The 25,139-nt window shown below is 37.1% G+C and overlaps 1 protein-coding gene across 3 annotated transcripts in view; it reads right to left on the bottom strand.

Moving 5' to 3' along the window:
* The window catches only part of IMMP2L (inner mitochondrial membrane peptidase subunit 2), a 431,600-nt gene that overhangs the window by 88,190 nt on the left and 318,271 nt on the right, over positions 1–25,139 (bottom strand). For all 3 annotated transcript variants that reach the window (XM_033057715.2, XM_033057716.2, XM_033057717.2), the window contains exon 5: positions 8,381–8,483. In XM_033057715.2, coding sequence (XP_032913606.1) covers positions 8,381–8,483 — 103 coding nt within the window. The remainder of the gene's footprint in view (positions 1–8,380; positions 8,484–25,139) is intronic.

Here is a 25,139-nt window from a genome sequence, read left to right on the forward strand (position 1 = left end):
AAATTCAGAACTTTTTGTTTTAGTAATCACTGTCTGAGCTTTGACAATAATCCATGTCCAAGGAGATAAAAATATAAAGAAATAAATACATTGTGTTATTTCTTTTTAACTATGTCCTGCCTGGCAAATCTTAATATGAATGCCAGCATGAATCAACATTCCCTACACAGTTAAACTATACAGAAGTCAGCGAAGCTTCCTTTGTGCCCACTATGTATTAAAACAAGTATTTTTTTAAATTCCATATAGACAATATAATGTCATGATTCCTGCAGGGAGATTATCAAATATAGGGCTATTTCAAGAAGTAACTTGAGACAAATAGAATTGTAAGGAAACTGATGAAGGAGTATACAGGATTTCACAAATTATAATATTTGAATGCAGAGCTGTTCAAATTAGATAATTAAGAATGATGATTCTGACAGTTCTCTGACCTCTTATAATATTTCATTAAATAGATCCAATACAGTTTCAACATTTTTCCTAGTTTATTTCAATATAAGTGATGTCAAAACCAGCTGTAGGTGGCTCAGACTACCATTCTTTCCAGTGTGGTTGAAAAATTCTTTGAAGATTTTTGTATTCAGAAATGCAAAATATTTGAATTAATAATTCATTGTGCTTGAATTTGTTACATAAATCCTGTTCCATAAGCAGAATGACTGATGCTTTATCCGTGCTAAATAAATTACATTTACAAGTAATAGAGAAAATTAGCTAGAATGCATAAAATAAGATTTGACATAACTAAGACAAAAAGCAAACTTTCCATTGCTAAGAAATAGAGTACCATTAACTGAGAGGTTTTAGTCACATGATAATAGCCAGCCATATGCATTGGTTTGAATTAGAGTCAAGCTAAATATTTTACTTTTCAAAATAATTGGGACAGCTATAGGGGACTTTTTATTCCCTATAGTACAAATTCAGTTAGCCATGATAATTTAATGGACAGTCAGGCCACACAATCTTATTAGCAAGGCTCCCCTTCGGCAGCTCCTGGAGTGAATTGTCATTCTCCACAGAAAAGCCACCATCCCAATTTGCATCTCACTTAAGAGTATTCTCTCAAAGGGACAAGCATATTTACCCTTCGAGCTTTATTTATCATCAGTCATAACACATAATGTCCTATCCGTTTTGTTCACCATAGATTTTTACAAGTTCAAGCTGTGCATCCATGCTATTTACTACTGGTAACTTCATGCTCCATATGCAAAGTCTTTTTTCAGATTGTAAACAGTTTCACCTATTTCATTTTTGCCAGTAGTCAGAGATAAATAATATGGAAATGGCATTTATTGTGCATTTGCATTATGCATCCTGTTTAAACACAGGCTTCATTACTTCTTTAATACCCAAGAGAGCACTAGAAAAGTCACTGGCCCCAGAGGTGTCTTGCCACTATCCAAGGCTACATTTATACAGCAGAGTGAAGGTGCACTGGTGGCAGTGGTAGCAAAAAGATAACAGAAGAATCTGCAACATCTGCTAGCAAGTTAATGCAGACATGTCCCCAGTAGGTCATCCCTAGCCTTCACTGACTACTTTGCCATCACTCTTCTCCTCACCTACATTAACTTTATGAGTGTAAGCACAGATAAGTGTTTCCTTGTTAAAATCACACTTCAGTATTGCCACCCTTGACTACCTCTTCTTGACTACTCTGAACTAAGAAAAACAGGGTTTGGCACTCTGCTATTGACATGTTTGTCTTAAGCCTCTTTGAATGGCAGTTTGGAGTATGGGGACAAATGGGGTCAGCAGGTATTTCAAGACCTGGCAGACCTCTCTGTGGGAAGTGTGCCCTAGCTATGTGCATTATTGTGCGATTTAATTCAGTGATGTTCAGTGCACTGCTGTGAGCTGCTAAACTCTTCCCACCTCTTGTCTTAGAGGCTGCTCCACTTCAGGGAGATATGTCATCCTTGCACTAGTTTATAGTTCACACAGGAAACTTTTACCAGATGGCAAGATCATCACCAAGATGATGTGCACTTTTAGGACACGTGGCACTCTTTGTTTGCAGTTACGTAAGTAATTCAAAATGGCAGAAAGTGATCTGCTTCCTCCTTCAACTGTCCACTGAACCTCCCTCAGAAGATGACAGAGCAAATGAAGTAATTGTGCTCTCATAAACTGCAGACATCTACTTCATCTACATCATCTACTTCACCAGCAGTAACCTCTGCACTTCAATAGAAGTGTCATATTTCGGTTCAACTTACTGTCTAATGCAATTTTCTTATTTTTTGCTTTTGACTACTTGTATCCACTAAGAACAGTTACAGAGAGAAATACTAGATCAGCCTAAAAATAATCATAAAAGGCCATATTCTACTACCATTAGTAATTGAATTTGCCCATTGGGGGTTAACAGTGCAACCATATCTATCTTACAGCTGAAAGGGATGATGATTGCCTTTGAAAATCAGATTAAAATAACTAATAAATCCACCATATTCTGTTCAGTGTCATCCAGGTCTATGGGTTCCTACAGTCTACAGGTTAGTGCTGTTAAATGAAAATGTAGTTAAACAGATATACAGTAATTTCACTACTATAAGGCGCACCCTTTTGACTAAAATTTTTCCCCAAACCCCAAAGTGTGCCTTATAGTCCGATGTGCCTTATATGATCTACAAAGTTGCGACATTTGCCACCCCGGAAGCGAGAGCCGCGAGGGGGGGGGCGGCGCCGCGGGAGCGCTGAGTAGCCATGGGGGGGCAGCCGCGGGCAGCCCCAGGCACAGGGAGCAGCGCAGGCAGGAAGGCAGGGGGCAGCCCCGGGTGGCCCCAGGCACCGGGAACAGCGCGGGCAGGAAGGCGGGGGGCAGCCCCAGGCACCAGGAGCAGCGCGGGCAGGAAGGCAGGGGGCGGACCCAGGCACCGGGAGCAGCGCAGGCAGGAAGGCAGGGGGCAGCCCCGGGTGGCCCCAGGCACAGGGAGCAGCATGGGCAGGAAGGCAGGGGGCGGTCCTGGGTGGCCCCAGGCACCGGGAGCAGCGCGGGCAGGGAGGCGTTACTACTTTGTTACTTTGTTGTGCGCGGTGGCCTGAGCCGAGGGGTCACAGCTGATAGGGGCCAACGGGGCCGCAGTGCTGGGGACAGCGGGGTCACAGACAATAGGGGCCGGCGGGGCCACAGTGCTGGGGGCAGCGGCGCCACAGCTGATAGGGGCAGGCGCAGCCAGTGGGGCTGCGGCCAGCACGGGCCAGTGAGACCACAGCTGATAGAGGCCAGCGGGGCCCAGGTGCTGGGGGCAGCGGGGCCACAGCCCAATAGGGGCTGACGGGGTGGCAGTGCTGGGGGTAGCGGGGCCACACCTGATAGGGGCAGGCGGGGCCGCGGTGCGCTGAACCGACCGAGGGCAGGGCGGCTGAGCTGCCAAGCCGAGCAAGGGACAGGAGGCAGGGCTGCTCCGTGGATCCACGAGGGGGAACAGCATGGTGCCACAATGGAACCGCAAGGCGGAACGGCACGGCAGGAGTGCCGATCCGAGCGAGGGACGAGTGGCATGGCGGCAGCGCTGCCGAGCTGAGCGAGGGACGGGCAGCACGGCAGGAGCGCCAAGCCGAGCAAGGGAACGGCACGGCGGCTTCGCGGAGCCATGAGGGGGAACAGCATCGTGGCAGCACAGAGCCGCAAGGGGGAGGCGGCCCCGCAGCTGCGCCAAGCTGCACCAGCCAGCACCGGGGGCAGGCAGGAGTACCAGGGCCCACTGCACAGGGAGGGCACCTGGGGCTGCCTTTGAAAGCTTATGCCGATCTGTGAAAAATGTTTCCAAATTGAGCCCCTGCCAGTAAACTCCACGATTGCGGGATTCCGTTACTAATTCGTTACTTTGTTGCGCGCGGCACGGATCTTCGCAGCAAAAAAAAGGGTGCGCCTTATAGTCCGGTGCGCCTTATCTGATCTACAAAGTTGCGAAATGTGCCAGCTCCCGGGGGGTGCACCTTATAGTCCGGTGCACCTTATGGTTGTGAAATTACTTGTAAATGTTTTTCAGATATTTAGTTCCATGAATTTACAGTACAGAATAGGCAATCGTAAAAATCAGCGTCTACGGTAAGGCTGACTAAAAGCAATTTACTCATTTGAAGCTTATGAATGTAAAACTTCTGTCAAAAAAAAAAAATAATCTAGGCGCAGGTTCAACTAGATTTAGTTTTGAAAATAAACACCTTAAAGATAGATATATTTTTAGGAAAAGGACTAGGATAGGGATCCAGATCAGCCAAAATAGATGTTTTTAACAAGGTACCAAACTACCCATGTCAAAAGTTTCCTAGGAAGATAAGGAGAGTAATATATTTTTACTCTTACACTGGATTGTGAAGCTTAACTTATAAAGAATTTTACCCAAAGCCACTAAAGCCAAGAGCCATTGACTTTAATGAGCTTTTGTTCAGGTCTTTTACATGACAGCTGAAAGACTGTCATTGATTGCAAGCCCTAATTTTATAAACCTTTTTTATATCCCCAGCTTGGAGGCATTTGGAAACATATAAATGTATAAATAAGACCCTTATAAAATAAAATTTGCCTGTTTTGCTTTTTAAAATTAGGAGAGAGCTTCTCAATGCACATGTACTTCCAGGAATACATCAGTTATTCCATGCACTTATTAATAACTGTTTCTTAGATATCCTCACATATTGGTTGGATAACCATCTCTGCACTGCTGGGTGCCAGCTCTAAACATTTGATCTAAACAGTTTATAAAGACTTTTCCCATGATTTAGATGGAATATTGGACACAGAATATAAATTGTCACTTTGCTTTTATGCAGATATTATCCCAACTATACAATCAAAGACAATACCTGATCTGTCATGAAGTTAACCCTTTAAAATGTTTAAGAAATTTGAAGCAGCAGAGGACTCTAATACTTCATCAATTCTTTGTAATATCTCCTGCATTTCTGATCTAATAAAGCAGATGCATCACCAGGAATATCACTTTTATGTTTCCTATGGTGTTAAACTACAGCACACAGTAAAAAGGTCCATCAAAGAGGAAAATTACCAAAACTGAAAACAAAAAGGAACTTCAAAAAGTGGTATCTTAATTATATAAGGTATTCACATTTCTGTAGTATGCCAAATAAAGAATGCTAACCTAATATTATAAAAGCTTGACTTCATTCAGAATTTAGAAACAGCAACAGTCAATTTAAGAGAAACTTTTATCCTCATCCAGGTAACTGAGAAGAAATTCCAGCAATATGTAATTTTTTACCTCATAAATAATAGTAAAAACATGCAAGTTCTCTAGATGTTTATTGGCTTCTATTCAAAATAGCTATTTTCACTCTTATGAATGGTTGACAGATTTCCAAACCTGAAACACATCAGTATTAAAGCAATAGAATTATGCATCCCCTGCCATTCAGTATTACACAAAGCATTTTTTAAAACACAGTGTACAATAGCCATGAACTAATTAATTTAGTCCCATATTAAGGAAAGGTAATTCATATTTAAGTTTTGATCATACACAAAAGTTAATAGCATTTCTAATTCAGCACTAACCATAGATATGCTGTTATTTTTGTAATATCAGTTAAGGTATTAATTTCATTCAAAGACATAATTAAGTAGAAAGGAATAGTAGACCTTTACAAATCTTGGTTTAAACATTTTCATTTTATTTACACACTTCAGGAAAATATGTGTCTATTCTTTAAAAACCCAATTTTAGTCCTGTAAAACCATGCAATAACAATATATCATTTATTTTAAAATATTTTTATGAACTAAATAAACACAATGTAATCAGGTCAAGTTTTATAGTTTAGAAATTCATATCCCTCCAAAGGTGCATCTAATTTAGAACTTGATCGGTATCAGTATTGGTATTGCTTTATCAACCTAACCCATTAGGCCATTACACATATTGTCATTCTCCAAGAGAAAAAAATTATTCTAACATCTGTTCTCAATCTGTTTTTCCATCATTTCCTTTTATGCCCCATGTAACTCACTGAGTTCATCTACAAAACATTACCGAGTCTATCTGCACTATAAATGTCTTTCTACTATACGATAACACGAAAATAGAAGGAATAGTAGCCTACAACACAGTCCACATAAACCCCTCACTGTTTCTGCTGCATCTTTTGATCAAAGAAAACATCATTTTGAAAGTCAGAATTGTGACACAAATGTTTAACCTAATGTCTAAAGTGACCTATATAGTAACAAAGTGAGAAAAAATTTCCATGTCCTACCATGTCTGTTCCTTACCACTGCTGCAGTCTTATGAGAGATTTTTTTCAAAAAGTACATACCTTCTGAATGGCTTAAAAGAGTGATTTTAATATTTTAATTCACTTGTGCAAATAATCTCCAGAGTACAGAAGAGCAGTAGAAAATGTCCCAGTAACCTAAAATCTTACATGTGTAGGATGAAAAGAACCTGGAGTGCGGTGTGTCCTTCTAAATACACTTTCCATTTTCTTCTACAGACAAGATATTTCTATGTTTTATTATTCTGAAGCTATATTCAAACCCTGTGATCTCTTCTGCCCCTTCTGCTTACATTCAATGATTGTTGTTCTAACTTAATTTGAGAGGAAAATACCTATTTACAGCTGACTTGCCTATAATGTATTCATCAAAGCACTACAAAGGTCATTTTTCCCACAGAAAGATAAAGAATTCACTGTCAAAACCTGTCCTGCTAGCTCTCAAAAGTGCCATTGCTGTAAGAAAAGTGACATACTATCTGATGTTAGCTAAAAATTGATGTTTAATGTGAGGTCAAAGCCTAAGGGGATTTACTAATATTTATAAATTTTATATATTAATATAAAATAATACAAATAATTAATATAAATACATATTAATATATAAATATATTACTATTTATTTAATATTAATAATAATATTTAAATATTTATTGATTTATTGATATTTACTGATATTTATAAACACCAGTGAATTGAGAAAAAAAATCTGAGGGTATTTAGATTTACCCCAACATTCTATCTTGCATGAAAACCGCATGGTGCCTACCTTGAGGATTTTACCTTGTATGAATTTCTGTGTGAGCTGCTGTAAATCTGAAAGCAATGTCCAACTGCTAAAGGTTCTTTATGTTCTGAGCCTAGATTGGCAATATATTTGTAAGTGAAAAGAAGATTAGTGGCTTTATGACTAAGATTTATGTTGGGAACAGAGAGTGACAGAGAAAAGCTTACTGAGGGAGGAAAGAGATACCTGCACAAGATAGACTGAATTAATTCTGCAGGAAAGAACCTCTAAAATGAGATGTTAGAAATCTTAGTAGATAGTAGAAGGAAAATAATAATGAAAAACAGCAAGAAATACAAGCATAAAACAAGTGAGACAAACTAAAAGAAGGTATCACTATTACATATTCCAAATCAGATAGTAGGCCTATTTTGTATTATTTCTGACAACAAATTATCTCAATTTATTAATTTGGTTAAACTTCAAGAAGTCAGACAAACTCCTAAGGTTCTTCTTGTCATTAATTCAAGTAGTCAGTGGGATGACTTCTGTATGAAATAGATGTGAAATGCATAAGGGTAGAAAAATCCAAACTTGACAACTTCCCTGTGAGAAACAGTGGGTTTTTAAATAACATTAGAGAAATATTCTCTCATAAAAAAATAGAAAAATCCTGCATGTGGAATAGGGCTAAATAGTTTGTACTTCCACAGCAGGATACACAGTTTATGCAACTATTTCCTGCATGCTAGATTAAGTTAAAGCAAAACCAAGAATCTATACAAAGTGCAACAAAGGAAAAACCCAAACCAGTTCAGAGAAAGAATTTACTGTCCTCCTGATGAAAAGATGCACACTTTTACTCATCAAGAAACAGATTTTACCAGTTACATTTTCTTTTCATTAAATATGCAAAGAAAATTTAAATGTTTACTTTGTGAACAGTTTTGAAACATCTCTACTATTGTCAATTGACCAATTTACCAGTTAACACTTGTTTAAGCATGGTTACAGTTTCCCAATTCTTTATCCCAGCATTGGCACTAAAGCAAGACAAAGCTCCCAGGAGGGAATAAATTCAAATTGTATCAGCTGGCAAAACATCCTCAGGGAGCATCTGTCAGCTACAGGGAGCTGGCTCACCCTCTGGCTACAATTCCAGTATATCCCTCCAAATTTAAAATCTCTACATCTCCTTCCGTGTGGGGAATTGAAAGAAATCCTTATTCCTTTTAGAACAGCTAAGAAAAAGCTCAATATCCACCGACCAAGATATTTTATAAAGCTTAATGATCCTCACAAAAATAATAAAACTGTAATCACAATCAATTCATACTCATTGTGTTCCACATATGCACAGTTTTTCAGATGCAAAGTGTGACATACACAGAACCAACTTACAGGACCAAAAGCGTTGCTGTCAAAGCTGTGCCCATGGTGATCCCCTTCCACCCAAATATGACCATGTGGAACTTTCACATACTTCTTTTTGTATCCAATGGTTCTAAGCAGAATTGGAAAAAATGGTTAGTTAAAAAGATTTTTTTAAACAAACAACCCCCCCAAAACCCCAAATCAAAAACATAAACAAAACCCCCCAAAGGCAACAATGTTTTGTTAGGAAAATTCACATATTTCCAGGTTTGGAATTTGACCTTGCATACAACTCAGCACCAGCTTAAAAACACCTGCACTGAAGTCCTTTGGACTTCAAGAGTGGTACTCAAGTTCAAAATATATAAAAATTTTGTGTGAGCTGGTTGCACTATCAGGGACTGTTTGCTACATTGTTCTGTCAGAAATCACAACACAAGAAAGGAAGAAGAGACTTTTCAGTTAAATATAATTAACAGATTATTAACTCCACTTCTATAGTAACAGAATTTTGAACCATCAGAGTTCATCTCAGGTAAACACCAGTGAACATTCATATGTTGCAGACACATAAAGATACTGTTTAAGACTGTTTTTGTTCATCAAAAATACACTGTTGTATCTGAACTTGCCTCAGATTCAGAGCATAGATTCCTCCAATTATTCTGTCCTGGGGGAAGGAATCATTCAGCTGTAACAAGCTAAAAAGGATAAACTTAAAAAAAAACCTTTAAGAGGAGGCCAAGTGATGAAGAAATATGACATTGATGCCATCCTCTACAGAAAATCATACCACTGCAGCATGCCCCAGTATTACAAAATTACAAACTACAGATTAGTACTAAAGCTGAGGTGCAGAGTATGCAAAATTCCTGTATGGAGTTCCCCAAGTAGCTGTCATTTTCATAGTGCCAGTCTGCCTTCCACTGCACACTTCTGCTTTCTTTCAGATGGGACCTGTTATCCTGCAATCATTCATGCAGAGAAGTTGTCGTGCTTTAACCCCAGACAGCAATTGTCATGCACACTGAATTATTACCAGGATGAAGCATTTACAGATGGGACTATGAATAGTGATACCTCTTACTTAGTTTTGAATAAACAAATCTGTCCATAGACAGAAACAGACTTTTGATCTAGCTTGCTGCCTCCAGCTGCTCATTGCTTTTCACTGCCTAGAAGATATGCCCTCAGAGCATGAGGCAGAAGGAGCACACTCTAAAACAAAACAAAAAAAAAAACAGCCTGAGAGAGAAAACCATTTTCACCAGGAGATTCAGCTGAGCTGTGCAACAGCACTAACCAGGAATATTCACAAGTCAAAATGAAAAAAATTGGGTTTGGGGAGGCTTGTTTTGGTTGGAGAGGAGAGTGAGTATGTGAAAAGAGCAAGTTAATCAATAACCTGGAGGCCATGAAATATTAGATGAATAAGGAATCCTCAAAAGTCCATTTTATAAACTTTGACTATATTAGTCAATTAAAAATAATAATTACTTTATTTGCAAGTCACAAAATCTGACTAATCCTTTTTCAAACAGTTATTTTTGGCAGCTAAAAGGATGAGCCTTCCAGTACTATATTCTAATGGAATTCCACATGTAGTTTCATTGAAAGCTGGAAAAATAATAGCCTATTTGCAGAAAAGAAAAAGACTGATCTTCCTTTCTTTCTAGAACAGTTCCATATTGCCCATTATTCAAGACTAAATTCCTAAACCATTCAAAACAAAAATGTAAAACTGTCCTAGCTGGTAAATTTACGATTTTCTAAACACAAAGAGTACGCTATAATAATTCAATTATTCTAAAAAAGCAATTTATTTCTATGCAAATCCTTTTTTCTTTTTTTTTTTTTTTGAGATATGGCATGCAGTTTGGACAATAAAATTGTTTATGTTTTGAGATTTCATAATGTTTCATCTCATTGATAGTTTTTATTATAAAGTATCATATATTTTACTAATAAAATGTTTTAAAGTATAGGTTAAGAACTGTCCATTAATTCTGCTGTTTGATTAGACAATTCTGAAAATTATTAAATTGGTGTCTTCCATCAGTGATAAAGTCAAACAATAGCTAAAAAAATATTTCATTTTCTCTTCCATTCATCCTCCTGAATACTCAAGAGTATATTGTGATAAAGTTTTGTACCCTTACAGACTTCATGCACAAGACTGAATTTCACTCAGAGGGGTGAAAGGATTTGAAAGTTAATTCTGCTGGCATATTTACCTCATAAATGTCAGGAAAATAATATGGCAAAGGCCAGTTAGTGACTCAGTTTCAGACCAGACACAATCTCTTATCCCCAAATAATCTCCTCCTTTATTATAACTGGGAAATCGCTATGAGGAAGGGGGGGAAAGTGTGTAATAAGTACTTAGAAACAAAACTGGAGAAAAACATTGTCTGCATGGATAGGTCTTGAAAAGGTTTTCAGAAACCCTGTGAAAATCTAAGGGTTTAACACAGTTGTATGGTCTCCTCTTTAAGGTCTATGGCAAAAAGAAAAACATTAAAGAGTACAGTAATTATAATTGGTACTTTTTATTATTTCTAAAACATGGTAAATATATATTTATTTTCTACTCTTGAAATAAGCATCATAAACCACAATATTTTTCTATAATTGAGCAAAAATAAAGTCTCTTGTAGGGATTAAAGAAGAATTATACACATTCTCATATCGAAAAAAGCAGATTATTGTACACAAGTAGTTTTCACTTAGAGGAAATAGAATTAAAATGTACAATGTTAATAAACATATTAAGGGAAAAGGGGAGAAAGAAAGAAAAAAAGAAAGGGAAATTTTAAAAAAAAAGCAGCAGTTCTAATTGTGTACTTTGGAAGATAGGAGTGGTACTTCATGGATAAATCCCCTAAACTCACCTGCTAAATGTAAAACCTTCTGCTATTTCATGTATGGGTACAAATGTACAAATCATCAGATTTTTCCCACATGTAGGCTCAATAGAAAAAAAAGATATATTGTAAAAAATAAGTGCCCACATACCTGCAAACAGAAGAGAGGCAAGAAAATCTATTTTCCTAAAACAATTCCTTCAAAACGTTACTGTAGTATTTGCATAGGGCAGTTATCTGGGGACTTGGTATAATTTCTACCAATATTACTGCAAACACTGTCCTCTGGAACACTGGAATTTGAAAAAAAAGTTATATTTGAGATTTTCACTGCATCAATAACAAACCACACCAAAGGCTCATGTTACAGTGAACTGGATCATCTGAGTTACTCCACAATCATTGCTGAGTTACTCCACAATGAAGAAATAAAGTACTCCTGCAAACAAACCAGACTACAGGCTTTAGAAAGCCATGCTTGGTTCATGATGGTAAATTATTTTTATTTACTCTTGTAAAGACTATGTTGATATTTTTAAAATAAAAACCCACAAGTTTGGTTTTCTTCCCTAAGAAGAGGACCCAAATTGATTATTAGTCAAAATTAGTCATTGCCCCTCCCTTCCACAGATCCTGCAGAGATTTTAATCTCTGACCTAAATTGCAAGGAAGAGACCACGTGTGTGCTACACTGGCAATACGGCCACTGAACTAAATGTACAAATTATAATTTACAGTAATTTCACACTTATAAGATGCACCTGATTATAAGTTGCACTTCCAGGTGCCAGCAACTTTTCATTCTTTGTCCATATATAAGCCGCACCTGATTATAAGCCGCACGTTACAATACAGAGTGTGATAAAAGGTATCTATTCTATCACCATCTATTGAGGGTGGGGGCAGTGATCCTTATCTCAATGGCAGATAATCTGCTAATGGACCATCCATTGAAACCAGGCAGGGCATTGTTCTTTATCTTTTCACACCCCATCCTTCCTCCAGCCAGTCATTTTCTGCTGAATGGCCCATTTTATCAGTGTGACTGATAAAATTACTGCATCCCATTGGAAGTTGCTCCAGCCAGGGGGAAGAGCCCAACATTTCTTGCCAAGATAAAACAGAAGTTTCGGGACACTAAAGTAGCCCCTTTCTCCACTGGACTCCAGAGGAAAACCGGATTTCTCCACAACACCACTGGACCTCCAGAGGGAAACTGCACCTTCTGCAGGAGCACTGCTCCAACTGAATCACATCTGTCACTGCAGGAGGATGCAGCCACCATTTAATGGGACTGCTACCAACACCCTGCCTGACAGGGTGTCAGGTTGTACTCTGACTTTGTCAGGGTTTGGAGTTTGTTTCTTTGTAGTACTGTATTTCTATTTTAATTTCCCTAGAAAGGAACTGTTATTCCTAATTCCCATATTTTTGCCTGAAAGCCTCTTGATTTCAAAATTATAATAATTTGGAGGGAGGGGGTTTACATTCTCCATTTCAAAGAGAAGCTCCTGCCTTTCTCAGCAGACACCTGCCATCCAAACTAAAAGAGTAACTTTTCATTCTTTGTCCATATATAAGCCGCACCTGATTATAAGCCGCACTTTGGGTTCGGACCAAAATTTTAGTCAAAATGGTATGGCGTATAATCGTGAAATTACTGTATTTGTTTCAGAAGTTAAACATTTTAGCTGGTCGTGCTGAAATAAAACTGTGGTCCATCTTTTTTGTGCAGTCCTACAAAAACAAATTACTAATACAAACATAATTTTTGAAAATTGTTGATTCCACCCTTTTTCTTAAGGACAGCCTTGAAGACTACTGCTATCAACTTTGGAGGTTTAGATCTATGTCAATGAATATCAGTTTTAAGTGTAATGATCAATAGTTCTGTGAAAAATAAATGCAATTCAAAGTGAAAAAATACTTTAGGATGCTTCTAGCACTCTTCAGCAATGTCTGAAAGCTCAAAATCCTCAAGGTAGATATCAATTTAAAGCATTATTAGCTCATTGGGAATTTTACATAAATTCCTTGTGAGAGATCTTGGCTACAAAGGAATTGCAGTCAATAATACAACATATTTTGAAAGCAATGCAAACTTCTATTTTTCTTTCTTAGCTGAGCATCTTTAGACTCATTTCTCTGACTGTAACCATGACCTCTGTTAGCTCTCACACATGAAGTTTTTAATTACATTTAGAAGATATCTGAATGAATTCTTAAGAGAAAAATTGTTGTAAGTAATCATTAACTTAGTATTTGTTAATTTCATATTTGGTTCATTAGCATGAATTTTAATTACTGAACAACCTCTTAAACTTAATAAAGCTTCTATTAATAAAGAGCAGTCTTTCATTTTCTTAAATTTACTATTTTTTAATAAAAATAAAAAGTATTTAACAACTCTTATTCTTCCCACTTAAATTGTTTGCTTTATCAACACTACAGGCAATGACATTAAATCACCCAGATTTTGATATATAGAATCCAAACATCAGTTAAATACCATACTAAATAAATAATTTCAGGTTTTACTGAAGTCTTTGACACATTAGTAATAATCACCTATGCTGCCGCTGCTCAAACTGTAGCTGAAGTCTCATTGGCTTAAGAACAGGGTCTACCAGAGTTGCAGTAATTTTCTTGTTCAGAACATAATGGAATTGCATTTATCTTTTTAGACATTTTTACAGAAGTTAGTCTGAAATTCTGATTTACTTTTTTCTTACATATAAGGTACATTTTGAACCTTTGCAAAGTTTTTTTTTTTTTCCACAATTTAATAGCTAACAGATGTACTTATAGCTATCCTTGGCTGAGAAATAATTTCAATCTTGACAGTCAAAAATGAGTTCTATATGGTATTCTAACCACCTGCCCACAAGCAAGAAAAATCTGCTTTTTTAGGATACGGTAGCAGTGCCAAAGCAAGCAACTTGGCTCGGCTAAGCTGGATGAGGAACGATTGCCTTCAGTTTGATCTGACCTTGAGAAATCCAAAGGTCTCAGCAATCTGCATATCTTTGGGTGTCATCCCAAATAGACACTGTAGATAATGTCCTGTTTGCAGAGGAGATAAAACAAAAATACAAATTCTTTTGTAAAACAGGTAGTCTCTATCATACTTAAGAACAACTTTCTCCAAGCAGCATGAATTGCTGTACATGGTTTTTTTGTGTGGCCAGGTTTTAGTAGCATGAGGTCTACAGGGGTGGCTCTGTGAGAAGCTGTCACAAGCTTCCCCTGTGTCCAAAAAGGCCAATGCTGGCCAGCTCCAAGGTGGACCAGCTGCTGGCCTTGGCCAAGCCCATCAGCAAGAGTGGTAGGGCCTGTGACATAACTGAGTAAAGAAGGGGGAAAGTTGCTCTGCAATGGTAATTTCACCAGGAGTGTGATAATATATGTTAGATCTGACACATCAGGGTCAGTGAAGGAGGAGGAGGTGCTCCAGGTATCAGAGCAGAAATTCCTTTTCAGACCCTGGTGCAGACCCTGGTGAGTCAGGCTGCCCCTCTGCAGCCCATGGAGGTCCAGGGTGGAGTAGAGTTCCACTTGCAGCCCATGAAGGACCCCACACTGGATCAAGTAGATGCTTGAAGAAGGCTGTGACCCCAAGGGAAGACCACTGTGGAGCAGGTTCCTGCAGGACCTGTGGTCCCAAGGAGAAAGGAGTCCGTCCTGGAGTAGGTTTTCCTGCAGGACTTGTTACCCTGCAGAGGATCCACACTAGAGCAGTCTGTTCCTGAAGGACTGCACTGAATGCAAGGGACCCATGCTGCAGTTCATGAAGAACTGCAAAGTGTGAGAAGGAGTCAGGTTGGAAAAGTTCACGGTGGAGACTGTCCCATCAAAGGAACACTGAAATCAAGCAGGAGAAGAGTGTGAGGAGTCCACTCCCTGAGGGGGAAGGAGCAGCAGAAGGACCAGGTGAAATGATCACAACACCCATTCCATGTTTCACTGCACCACTGCAGGGGAAGAGGGAGAAAAATTTTAAAGTAAAGTTGAGTTAAGGAGGAAGGAAATGGTGGATGAAGAGGTTTTAAAGATTTGGGTTTATTTCTCATTATCCTACCCTGATTTGCTTGGTAATAAAATGCACTAATTCCCCAAGCTCAGTACATTTTGCTCAAGATGGTAGACAGTGAGTGAACTCTGCTTGCCCTTATTCCCACCCACAGAACTTTTGTTCTACTTTTTCTCTCATGTCCAGCTAAGGAGGAGGGTGTTAAGCAGCTTTGGTGGGCACCTAGCATTCAGCCAGGGTCAACACACCATAATGTGGAATTTTTTGCACATACCTCCATCTTAATCAAATTCACAGAATGAATAAATGCCAAGATATTCAATTTCAAGTAACACTCAGATCCCAAAACATGAACCTTATTGCAATATAACATGTAAGTTTTATTAGTATCACTGCAGGGAATCTTACACATGACACTAAACACCTTCCAGCTCCTAAGAAATCTCCTTTCTCACTTCCAACACACACATACAGCCATCTGTGCCTTTCTACTTTAACTCTTCCCTTACACATACATAAAGACATAAAGGAAGGGTTATATATATATGAAGCAACTAAATATTTTTTTTTTATGAAGGCCAGCTACAGACTATGCAAGTAAATATGTTAGGAAATATTCTCCAGTTGTGTGCAGCTATTAACTTTTGCCTCAGAGCTGAAATATGTTTTCCATATAAGCTGCAGATCCACCAGTTATTGAGAGGCCTGACAATAAAAAATGCATCCAAACTCAGAACCTGGAAAGTGCTGGAGGATCCCTAATGCTTTAGGTATTATTTCATAAGCATGGCCAGACCTGCTTTATTGAGAAGGGAACCCCCAAAGGAAGACACTTGTAAATGACAGAGATGACAGAATCCGAAACAAAAGACTCCCATTCAGTGATATTAGGAATAACCATCATGGATGCAGTGATTCCCTCTGCCTATAATTGGGCAAATTTTTGATTATAGAAACTCTGTTTTACTTTTGCCATTAAATATTTTGAAGTCTCAGGAAAAATGAATAGTAATTTACTGGTTTCCTCATTTGGAACAGAATTATGATTACAGAAACACCCCCTTTTTAATAAATAAGAAAAGCAGTTTAAGTAAGCTGAATTACAAATGCTATCTCTTTTTTTCCACCTCAAACATTCCTACTAAAGTGCACCAGTGCAGGTTCATATAACTCAAAAGTGCTACAAATAAGTAGAAATCTGATATGGAAAGTACAGGAGATGTTGGTAGCTCTGCTTCATTAATTAGATAATTTCTCACAAAGAATGTCATTCATAAAAAACATAGTGATTTACCCATTACTTGCTTCACCAGCATCATCATAATGCAGTTAATAACTTTTAAAACACACATCATTCAGGAAAATTACTGGATTTGTGCACATTTATCTAAAATGATAATATGATTGAAAGGACAAAGAATAAGATAGCTCATCTACCAGAGAGATTAGACTCGTTTCTAGACTGACATTCCCTTGTTAACATCCCATTTTGTATGAGAAAGGACACTGTAACAAGAGACTAGAAATAATTATAAGAGTGAAAAGATCATTGCTTGTGAGATTCGGAAAATTTATCGCATCATTGCTATGACTAAAAGTATCCTTGATAGATCAATTTATCAGAAAAGGATGCTAATCATACTTCTCAATCCAGATATATATGACCAAAATATACCAAAGACTTAGAAGGAGCAATTAACATCTCTTAACTCCCTTAATATCACATAATTTCAATATCACATCACATAATTTCCCAGATAATTGATCAAGTTTATGTTCAAGGCATATGTCAATGCAATTCATTTTTCTGTTGTTTCTTTCTTCTTTTCTTTCCTGAATTTTCAAAATATCCTCAAAATACACTAAAGTTTTTTTATGAGGAAGCAGTTGTGGAGCTGCTACTGCTCTGTAGGATCAATACATATGATAAAATAAATACTTTATCTCAATGCTTTTTACCTTCATGTATCTCTTTCTGGAGATTTTCATAATTTGCACCTTTCCACAATTCACTAAGAATGTTCCCCAAAATTACAAATTAATTTTATTTTGGATTATAATTATATCAGTTGATAGCATTTCTAGAATTTATTTTATTTTCCTATGCTTTAAAGATATAGTGTATACCTAGGGTCTAGGTTTTGCCCCTCTAGATGATTTACCAATATGCAGGTATATATCAAGAAGGACTGTTATGCTGGTGCTGGCAAGCACTCCATAAGTTGATTCAAAAAAGCTACAGCTGACAGAAGCTCTTTTCTAGGTCATGTGAATTGTAGAGTTCTACAGGCAATACTTACCAGCAATGCCAGGGGATCTGAATTTTAAAGAAATAATTTCTCCTTGGGTAAACTTTCTTTTCATTCATTTGCAGGTACATTTTATGATTCCCATTTCCAGCCTCACTCTGTTTTGCTCTATTTTTTTTAAATTCATACTACCTTCCTTCAGAAACTGTAAAAGGCCACTTCAGGTCCCCAAGTACATAACAGTCAGCAACACAGGAATTTCCCTCTGCTCCTGAGAGTTTTGCTTACCTAGTCAGGAGGCATGAAGCATTTAATATTGCTTGTCCCAAAAATGCAGAACTAATCTTGCTCCAACTGCTAAGCTCACCTACCAGTATCTTCCCTCACAAAGACTACTTTAACACTTTCTCCTACAACATGTGTGAATAGTTTTGGTCTTGAGGGCTTTCTTTGCCTTGTGTGTGTGTCACCTGTTCTAGCACTAGCAGAATTCTTATTCTATGATGCTTTCTACAGCAGATCTCCTCAACTCATTCAGGAAAATACAATTTTGGTGAATTTTAATGAAACTATGTATGACTTCTGCAAACTTGTTTTTGAAATAATAGAGATAAGTCCAGAATCTGGGTTGGGTTCGGACTGTTTGTTTGTTGTTTTTTGAGAGGAAGGGTTGCTGTTGTTTGGTTGGCTGGTTGGCTGGTTTTGGGTTTTGTTTTGTTTTGTTTTGTTTTGGCTTTTTTCCAGATTGATTAAACCTAAAGCAATTTACTGCAAAGGTGGTACTGAGGAAAATCTGTTCAAAGACCATATTCCTTTCAAGGTCCATATATAATTTACATTACTACCTCTAACTATATTGAGAGCATAATTATTTAAAATGAGCACTAGAAAATTCTATATTTAAAATAAATATATATTTTCTAACTTATTCAACACGGATACTATCTAAGGATGAGTGCATATACTAGATGTACATGAATGCAAATTACTACACATTTTTACACAAATCTGTCACTCGCATTTGGAATACTGAAACAACTTCATTCTTTTGCTCACCATATTCTCTTAATCAGAAGAACTATAATTTTTTTAAGGATAAAATTTGCAATAAATACAAAATAGCAATTTTGTGTTGAAAAACAGAACAATCTTTATTGGTTGCAAAACTTTCATTTAGATAGTTAACCAGCTTGTTGATTCAGGAGAAAGAAAACATACAAGATCCAATTTTTCTCTACAAATCTTTCACTTATGAATCTGTCTGATTCCAACTGCCAACACTGTGTCCTTTCAAGTTAAGATTATGAAAATTATTCACTTTGGTTCTTTTGATCAAAGTCCCATTAACCACGTAAGTGTATAATTTCATTACCTTCTCCCATTTTTCTACTAGATTATATTGATAATTAACATTACAGGTTTTTGCTACTATCATTAGCAGATATTAACAGTATCATATTATATCATATATTAGATGGGAATAATTTGTTAGATTCATTATCATTAGCTACATCATTTTCCAAGGTAAAAACTTACTAGCTATTCTAGGTCATCTAAGTGAGTTACCAAACCCTGACATTATTGTCAAATTGGAAACTATACCTGTCTTAATGGCAGGACACATACAGATCAAAGAGATATTGCTATCAAACGTATGAATTCCTGAAGCCTACACCCTCTTTTTATTAATACTGAATTAACTGAGAACATTTTAGTTTTAGGCATATTTTAAGGAGTCAAAGACAATGGTTTTGAAGTGAATTTAAAAAGTTAAGATTTACAGTACTACAAAGATGAAAATTTCACCTGATATATAATGTTTTTTATTTCTCTCTTTTTGCAATATATGTAGAAATGCTCCTCTCAATAATGCCTTTGCCTGCCAAAGAAAAGAGGTAACCAAAATTTTTCTAGATTATAAATTGTGGATTTAAAATTTTGACTCAGCAGCAAAACTCTAGCCTGCAGAATCTGCAATTATTAAATACAGCTCTCTACAAAATTCTTCCTCTGAACTCACATTTTTCTGCTCACCCAAATTCGCTTCCTTAGCAGTTCTTCTGCCATAACCTTGTGACAGAAACTATGAAGGGAGAGGCTGCAGGCTGACCTTTGGTTACTTATTCTGTGTATTTACTCAGTCTCACGGTGGAGGCTGCTGGCCAGGACAGTTTTCCAAAAGACAGACCCTGTGAGTGGAGGAAGAAGAGATGTAGAGGAGCAGAGAAGAAAAATAAAAGGTTTTAAAATTCCTTGTGTTCCAGTGGGAAAAATCACAGTATCTACCACCTTGGACAACCCTGTTAGCCTGTTCCTCTTCTACGGAAATTCTGAATGATGAATAATGCTCTTATTTTCAAAAAGTGGTGACAGAGGTGGTCACAGTAGCATTGCCTCCTCATCATTGTTACAGTTCAGGGCTGGATTCTTGTAGACTGTGACTGCTGAAAGAGTCTGGCAGTACCTCTGCTGAAGTCCAAGAGTAAGAAATAATTCCCCAGCCACACACTTCTCACAAAGGAGCTAATTGCTATACTTTCTTTATTGTTTAAGACTAACCAAATGTATTAAAATTTTCTAATCTGCTTTAGGTAGCCAATGCAAAATGAGGAACCCTTAGTGTAATAAGTGTTTTCAAAATGGTTTTGTTTTGCTTGGTTTTTTTTAATTTATGGAAGGAGGAGAGTTGTTTTTCTTTTTACAATAGAAGCCTGAAACTTCATATCTCCTATTTATGTTTGTTGGGAAATAATATTTTAAAAAGCCTTTTGTTGGGAAATAGTATTTTAAAAAGCCTTTTATCATTTTCTTTAGAGGTGTAATTTTTTTTTTAAGGAATGCTACTACCAAAAATATAATTGAGACGCTTAAATCATAAAAATATTAAACCTGTATGGAAAAATGAATTATTACATTACAGTACAAGTTGATTATGAGTTGATGAGTTGATTATGATTATGAGTTTTAAAACTCAAAAAATATCTCAATGCAATAAAAAATCTTAAAAAGTGATAGGTCTCATATGTCTTCTGTTGAAAGACATGAGCAGATACTTAATTTTGAACTGGTGGTGGTCTTTCAGGCTGAACTTTCAAATTACAGAAATAAACAATTGCAATTTGAAGTAAGCTCCATGAAAAAAACCTTTTCTTGCTATTAGATGCATATCTAAACATAGATGCTATTTTTCCTTGGTGTATAAGTTAATGTTATGGTATATGGAAAAATCGTTACTCATCGTTAATCTTTTATGAAGATTATAAGAAATGCCTTATTTCTGTGTCTGAGCAGCAGTCCATATAGGCCAATAGTCTGTCTCCAGACAACTGGAAAAGCAGACAGTGCCCAGGTAAAGCACATTAGCTCTACTGCTCTCCATGAGCATGGATACTTAATCTGTCAGAGATGTTTGATTGTACATCGTTGCCTATTTGTTTTAGTATCTGCTTACTGATCTGTTATCCAGGAATTTGTCTAAACAATTTTTATATTTGCTTAAACTCTCTGCCTTCAAAGCATCCTAGGGCAACAAATTCCAACAGTTCACTATCTGCTGCACAAAGACTTCTGTGTTTTGTAGACCAATCTCTCAGGTAAAATGCCTCTGTGTCTGTATTGTGGGATTTGATCAATAGTTCAGCTGGTCCATCAGCATTGTTTTTGTTGTTTTTGATCTCTTTCTAGGTCCATCTTTAAAATCATGTCTCAAGAAGCAAGAACTGACTGCATCATTTAGGGGAATTATACTCCAATGCTGTTAAGGCAGCTCTGTATTTTGAATATTTTCTTAGTTTTTCAGCTTGGGAATTACAATTTAGGATAGAGGGAATCTAATAAACAAAAACCTTTAATTTAGAAAAAGTCCAATACTTTTCAGAGCAGCCTATTGTTTGCCACATGAGCTCATGTATAAAATTTTTTTCTGGAAGAGTAACATGAAGCCCAGTACTGGGAAATAGTAAAGGAATGCTTCAAAAGAGCCTAAAAAGATTTAGATAGGTGATTTTGCTTTTAGGAGTAGATGTTAATACCAGTTTTCTTTTTTCTCAAACCAATGAAATTTCATATTGTTTTGTTAAAAGGAAAAGCCTGCAAAGCAGTAACATTTGCAAAACAACGATCGTCAAAAAGATAATCTGAATTACCTGCAAAAGAAAAGGGCTCTGCCCTCATTAATACTTCCATTGCATTCAATAACCTCACAACACTGAGTCAATTGGTATTTCATTAAATTGCTGTATTCCTCACATTCTCCTTCTCAAGTATGTTTTCCCATTTAATGTTACTGAACCAAGAAAATGTTCATTCAATAGTAATTCTTGAAAAAGCTCTCAGAATTATTCTTTGATCACTTTAAATATCAACAGAAAATCTAATTCTGTGCCATAACAGCAACTTCCACATCATTCCCTTGTGTTAGCAGGAAGTATGCTGAGCAGTCTACTGAGTCTTGTAGTCGTAAGAAATACTTGTGAAGAAGGGAATTTTTGTAATTCTTCTTTTAAGACACGAAGTGCTACAAGGGAATATTTCTGATTTTGCTTTACAATCTTGCATCATAAGACTGGGAAAAAATAGGTATTTTTCTATAGCAACGGAAAATCCCAGTATGCTGGTATTTCTGAAAAGTGCTATCAGCATGACCAGATGGTTCTAAATAAGTTACAAGACAATGATAGGAAGTTTCCTAGTCAAAATAGCCTGAGACAGACACAAACTCCAAATTCTTATTTATAAACTCAGGTAAAGAAGAAAAAGATCAATAAAAGTCAAAGCTATTTCTACTAATGATGGCCAGAAGACATTTATAATTTAGGATCAAAACACAACAAAGTAAATGTTGCTAAACGTATTTTGAAATAATGAATATCAGACTCTACCTGCTTTAGTAAAGTGTAAGGCTCAGTAATTCAGGCAAAAGCTGAATCTGAGGTGTGAGAAAGAAGAAAAAATAATCAACACAAAATGTATCACTACTTCAATATTTTTCTAAAAATTTTCATTGTCTTTTGTCAGTATACATTTTAAAGTTGAAATTTTACAGGTTCCATGAAAAGCAAAAAGACCAAGAGTAAGACTTCAATCTAATGTCTTGTAGAATTAAACTATTTAAAGATTATAAATTTCAGTTTCAGATTATTAAATCAGTTTTCATAGGCTGGTGACTCAAACCAGCAGAAATTGTTCGCATATTTCCACGGGACTTTGCAATGTTGATCTGACCAAAATGAGGCTCCTCTAATGCTTGTCATTTTGTGCTAAAAAATATCGCTATAATGTAATATAGCTCAAATATAGCTATAATACAAACTTCTGCATAGGAGACCTTACTATCTATATAGAGAAGTCAGTAAACAGTAGGGAAGATTTAGCATGCCTATTTAGTAGAATAATTTGTAATGAAGATTATTAGGTTTGTGCAAGGCTGTTCAACAAAACTCAGATTTCCTACGTGACAGACCAGACCCTATCTTCCTTGTTTGATCACTTGTATGGCTTTATTTGTAAGGATTGGTTTTAACTGCAATTATTCTCTTGATTTTTTTCCCAACAATCGCTGTTACTATAATACATTAAGAGAAAATAATTTGCGTACATTGTTCCAATAACTTAGGTGTAAATGACCCAGTCCTCACATTCTTCAATACCAGAAAAAAACAACAGTTTTGTCTGAACTAGGGGCAATGCACAACAAAGAGAAAAGCAGAAATACTGATATTAACATATTTCCACCGTCTTCTTCCTTCGAGTTCATAGATGAGTGGATTTGCAGGGGGTTTTCCCCCACAGGAATGAAGGTACATCACAAGAGAAAAAGAGTTAGGATTAAAATAACATGGTTGTGCTGCCACACACAAGACAGCCACAACTACCAGCAGCAAGAGCTTCTATGTCAGATGTTGCACCTTGCTCACCTCTTCAGTGGCCCCACAGAGATACGTCACAGCCTCTGGGAATATGTCTGTGGGAAGGATAAAGTACTGGCATACAGCAGAGAAGCAATCAAAGGTCTGCATATTTCACTGGAGGGTAGAGCTGGGCTGAAGAGACTCCTATCACAGTTGCCATGCTTTGAAATGCACATACTTCCCAACTGTGCAAGGGGAGCCAAGGGAGCCAACTTTCCCTCCCTTTCTTTCAGATGAGTGGCTCCAGCACAATTCCCCATCAGTCATAATCTGTCACTTCTGCTGAGCATTAAGATTGTAATTAATTCCTCATGCCCAGCTATGCAAGGAAGCAGTACTGTATAATCCTCAGCAAGTCATTCTCTCTGTCACAGCAGAGAATCTTTACAACAGAAAGAGGAATGATCTGACAGACACGTGACAGCTCAAAAAACCCTTCAAACACTTGATCCAAAGCAAAAAATATGAATTCACACATATGAATTTCTTGAGAAGATGCCTTTAGAGCTCTATTATATTTCGCCAGGCCTTGAGAGAGGGCAAGTAGGGAAATGTTGCATAGGAAAGTGAGAGTCATTGCCAGGCAATTCCCAGCTCTTCCTATTCAATGAATTAATTAACATCTAGTTTAGAAGAGGGACAATCATACTTTGTTATGTGCTATTGACAAAATTCCTAAGACATAAAAGCACAATATGTGCTTTTCTCCAGTGCATAACCAGTTCATTTTTCAGGTTCTGAGCTCATGAGCTACAAGTACCTAAGTACAGAAAATCAGTAGAAAGCAATAACCAGCAAAACAGCTGGTATATCAGAAATAATCCTCATATCTAAAAATCTACCTGCTATATTGCTGTGAAAATACTACAGCACTTGCTGCTCTAAGAAAAAGTATTAGCAGCATCAAAACTATCTACCAGTAGAGATACTGAAGAAGTAGAAAGCAGGATTTCTAACCCAGTCTTTCCCGCTGTCAGTGCCAAGCGACTTCCCAGTTTTACCAATAACAGCTTAAAAAAAGCTATGAGGAAACCTGAAAATAAAAAGGATTAGATTCAAACCAGTAACTTCTATTTCAGACTTTCCTAGCTTCAGTTTTTTTCTTTTTTTGTTCTTTTTCTCCTTAAATACATACAGGCCTTTATACTGCCTTATATACACTTCCCCTCGTCCTTTATGCATCCTCAAGGGAAAGGCTGTTAGACCTGTGTTAGACCTGTTCCACAACTTTTTCTCAACAACCCTAAGAAAAAGCAACAACCCTAAGAAAAACAACAACTCTAAGAACCTGAGCAACAACAAATAGATGCGCCTTGTAAGGATAGATCGGTCTGTCCAATAAATTCTTAGTGTCCTTTCCAATTGAACACACCACAAAATCTCCAGCACTGTTTCACTGTGATACAGCCCTTCTGTAGAGCTGGATTCTTAAGCTGCATGGGCTTCCCAGGGATGTGGTGGAGTCACTGTCCCTTCAGGTGCTTAAAGGAAGATTGGATGTGGCACTTAATGCCATGGTTTAGTTGATAAGGTGGTGTAAGGTCGCAGGTTGGAATTTATGATCTCAAATGCCTTTCCAATTAGTTAGAATTAGTGTTAGAATTTAAAAATTCCAATAGCTAGTTCTGTGACTCTGGGATTCTGTGATCTCTACTCTCTTCATAGGATCTCATTTACTCACAACAGTCAGAAAGATTCCTTCATACCTTCGAGATGCAGCCACTTCATAAATTG

The sequence above is a fragment of the Catharus ustulatus genome, chromosome 4 (assembly GCF_009819885.2).
Source record: "Catharus ustulatus isolate bCatUst1 chromosome 4, bCatUst1.pri.v2, whole genome shotgun sequence".
NCBI lineage: Eukaryota > Metazoa > Chordata > Aves > Passeriformes > Turdidae > Catharus > Catharus ustulatus.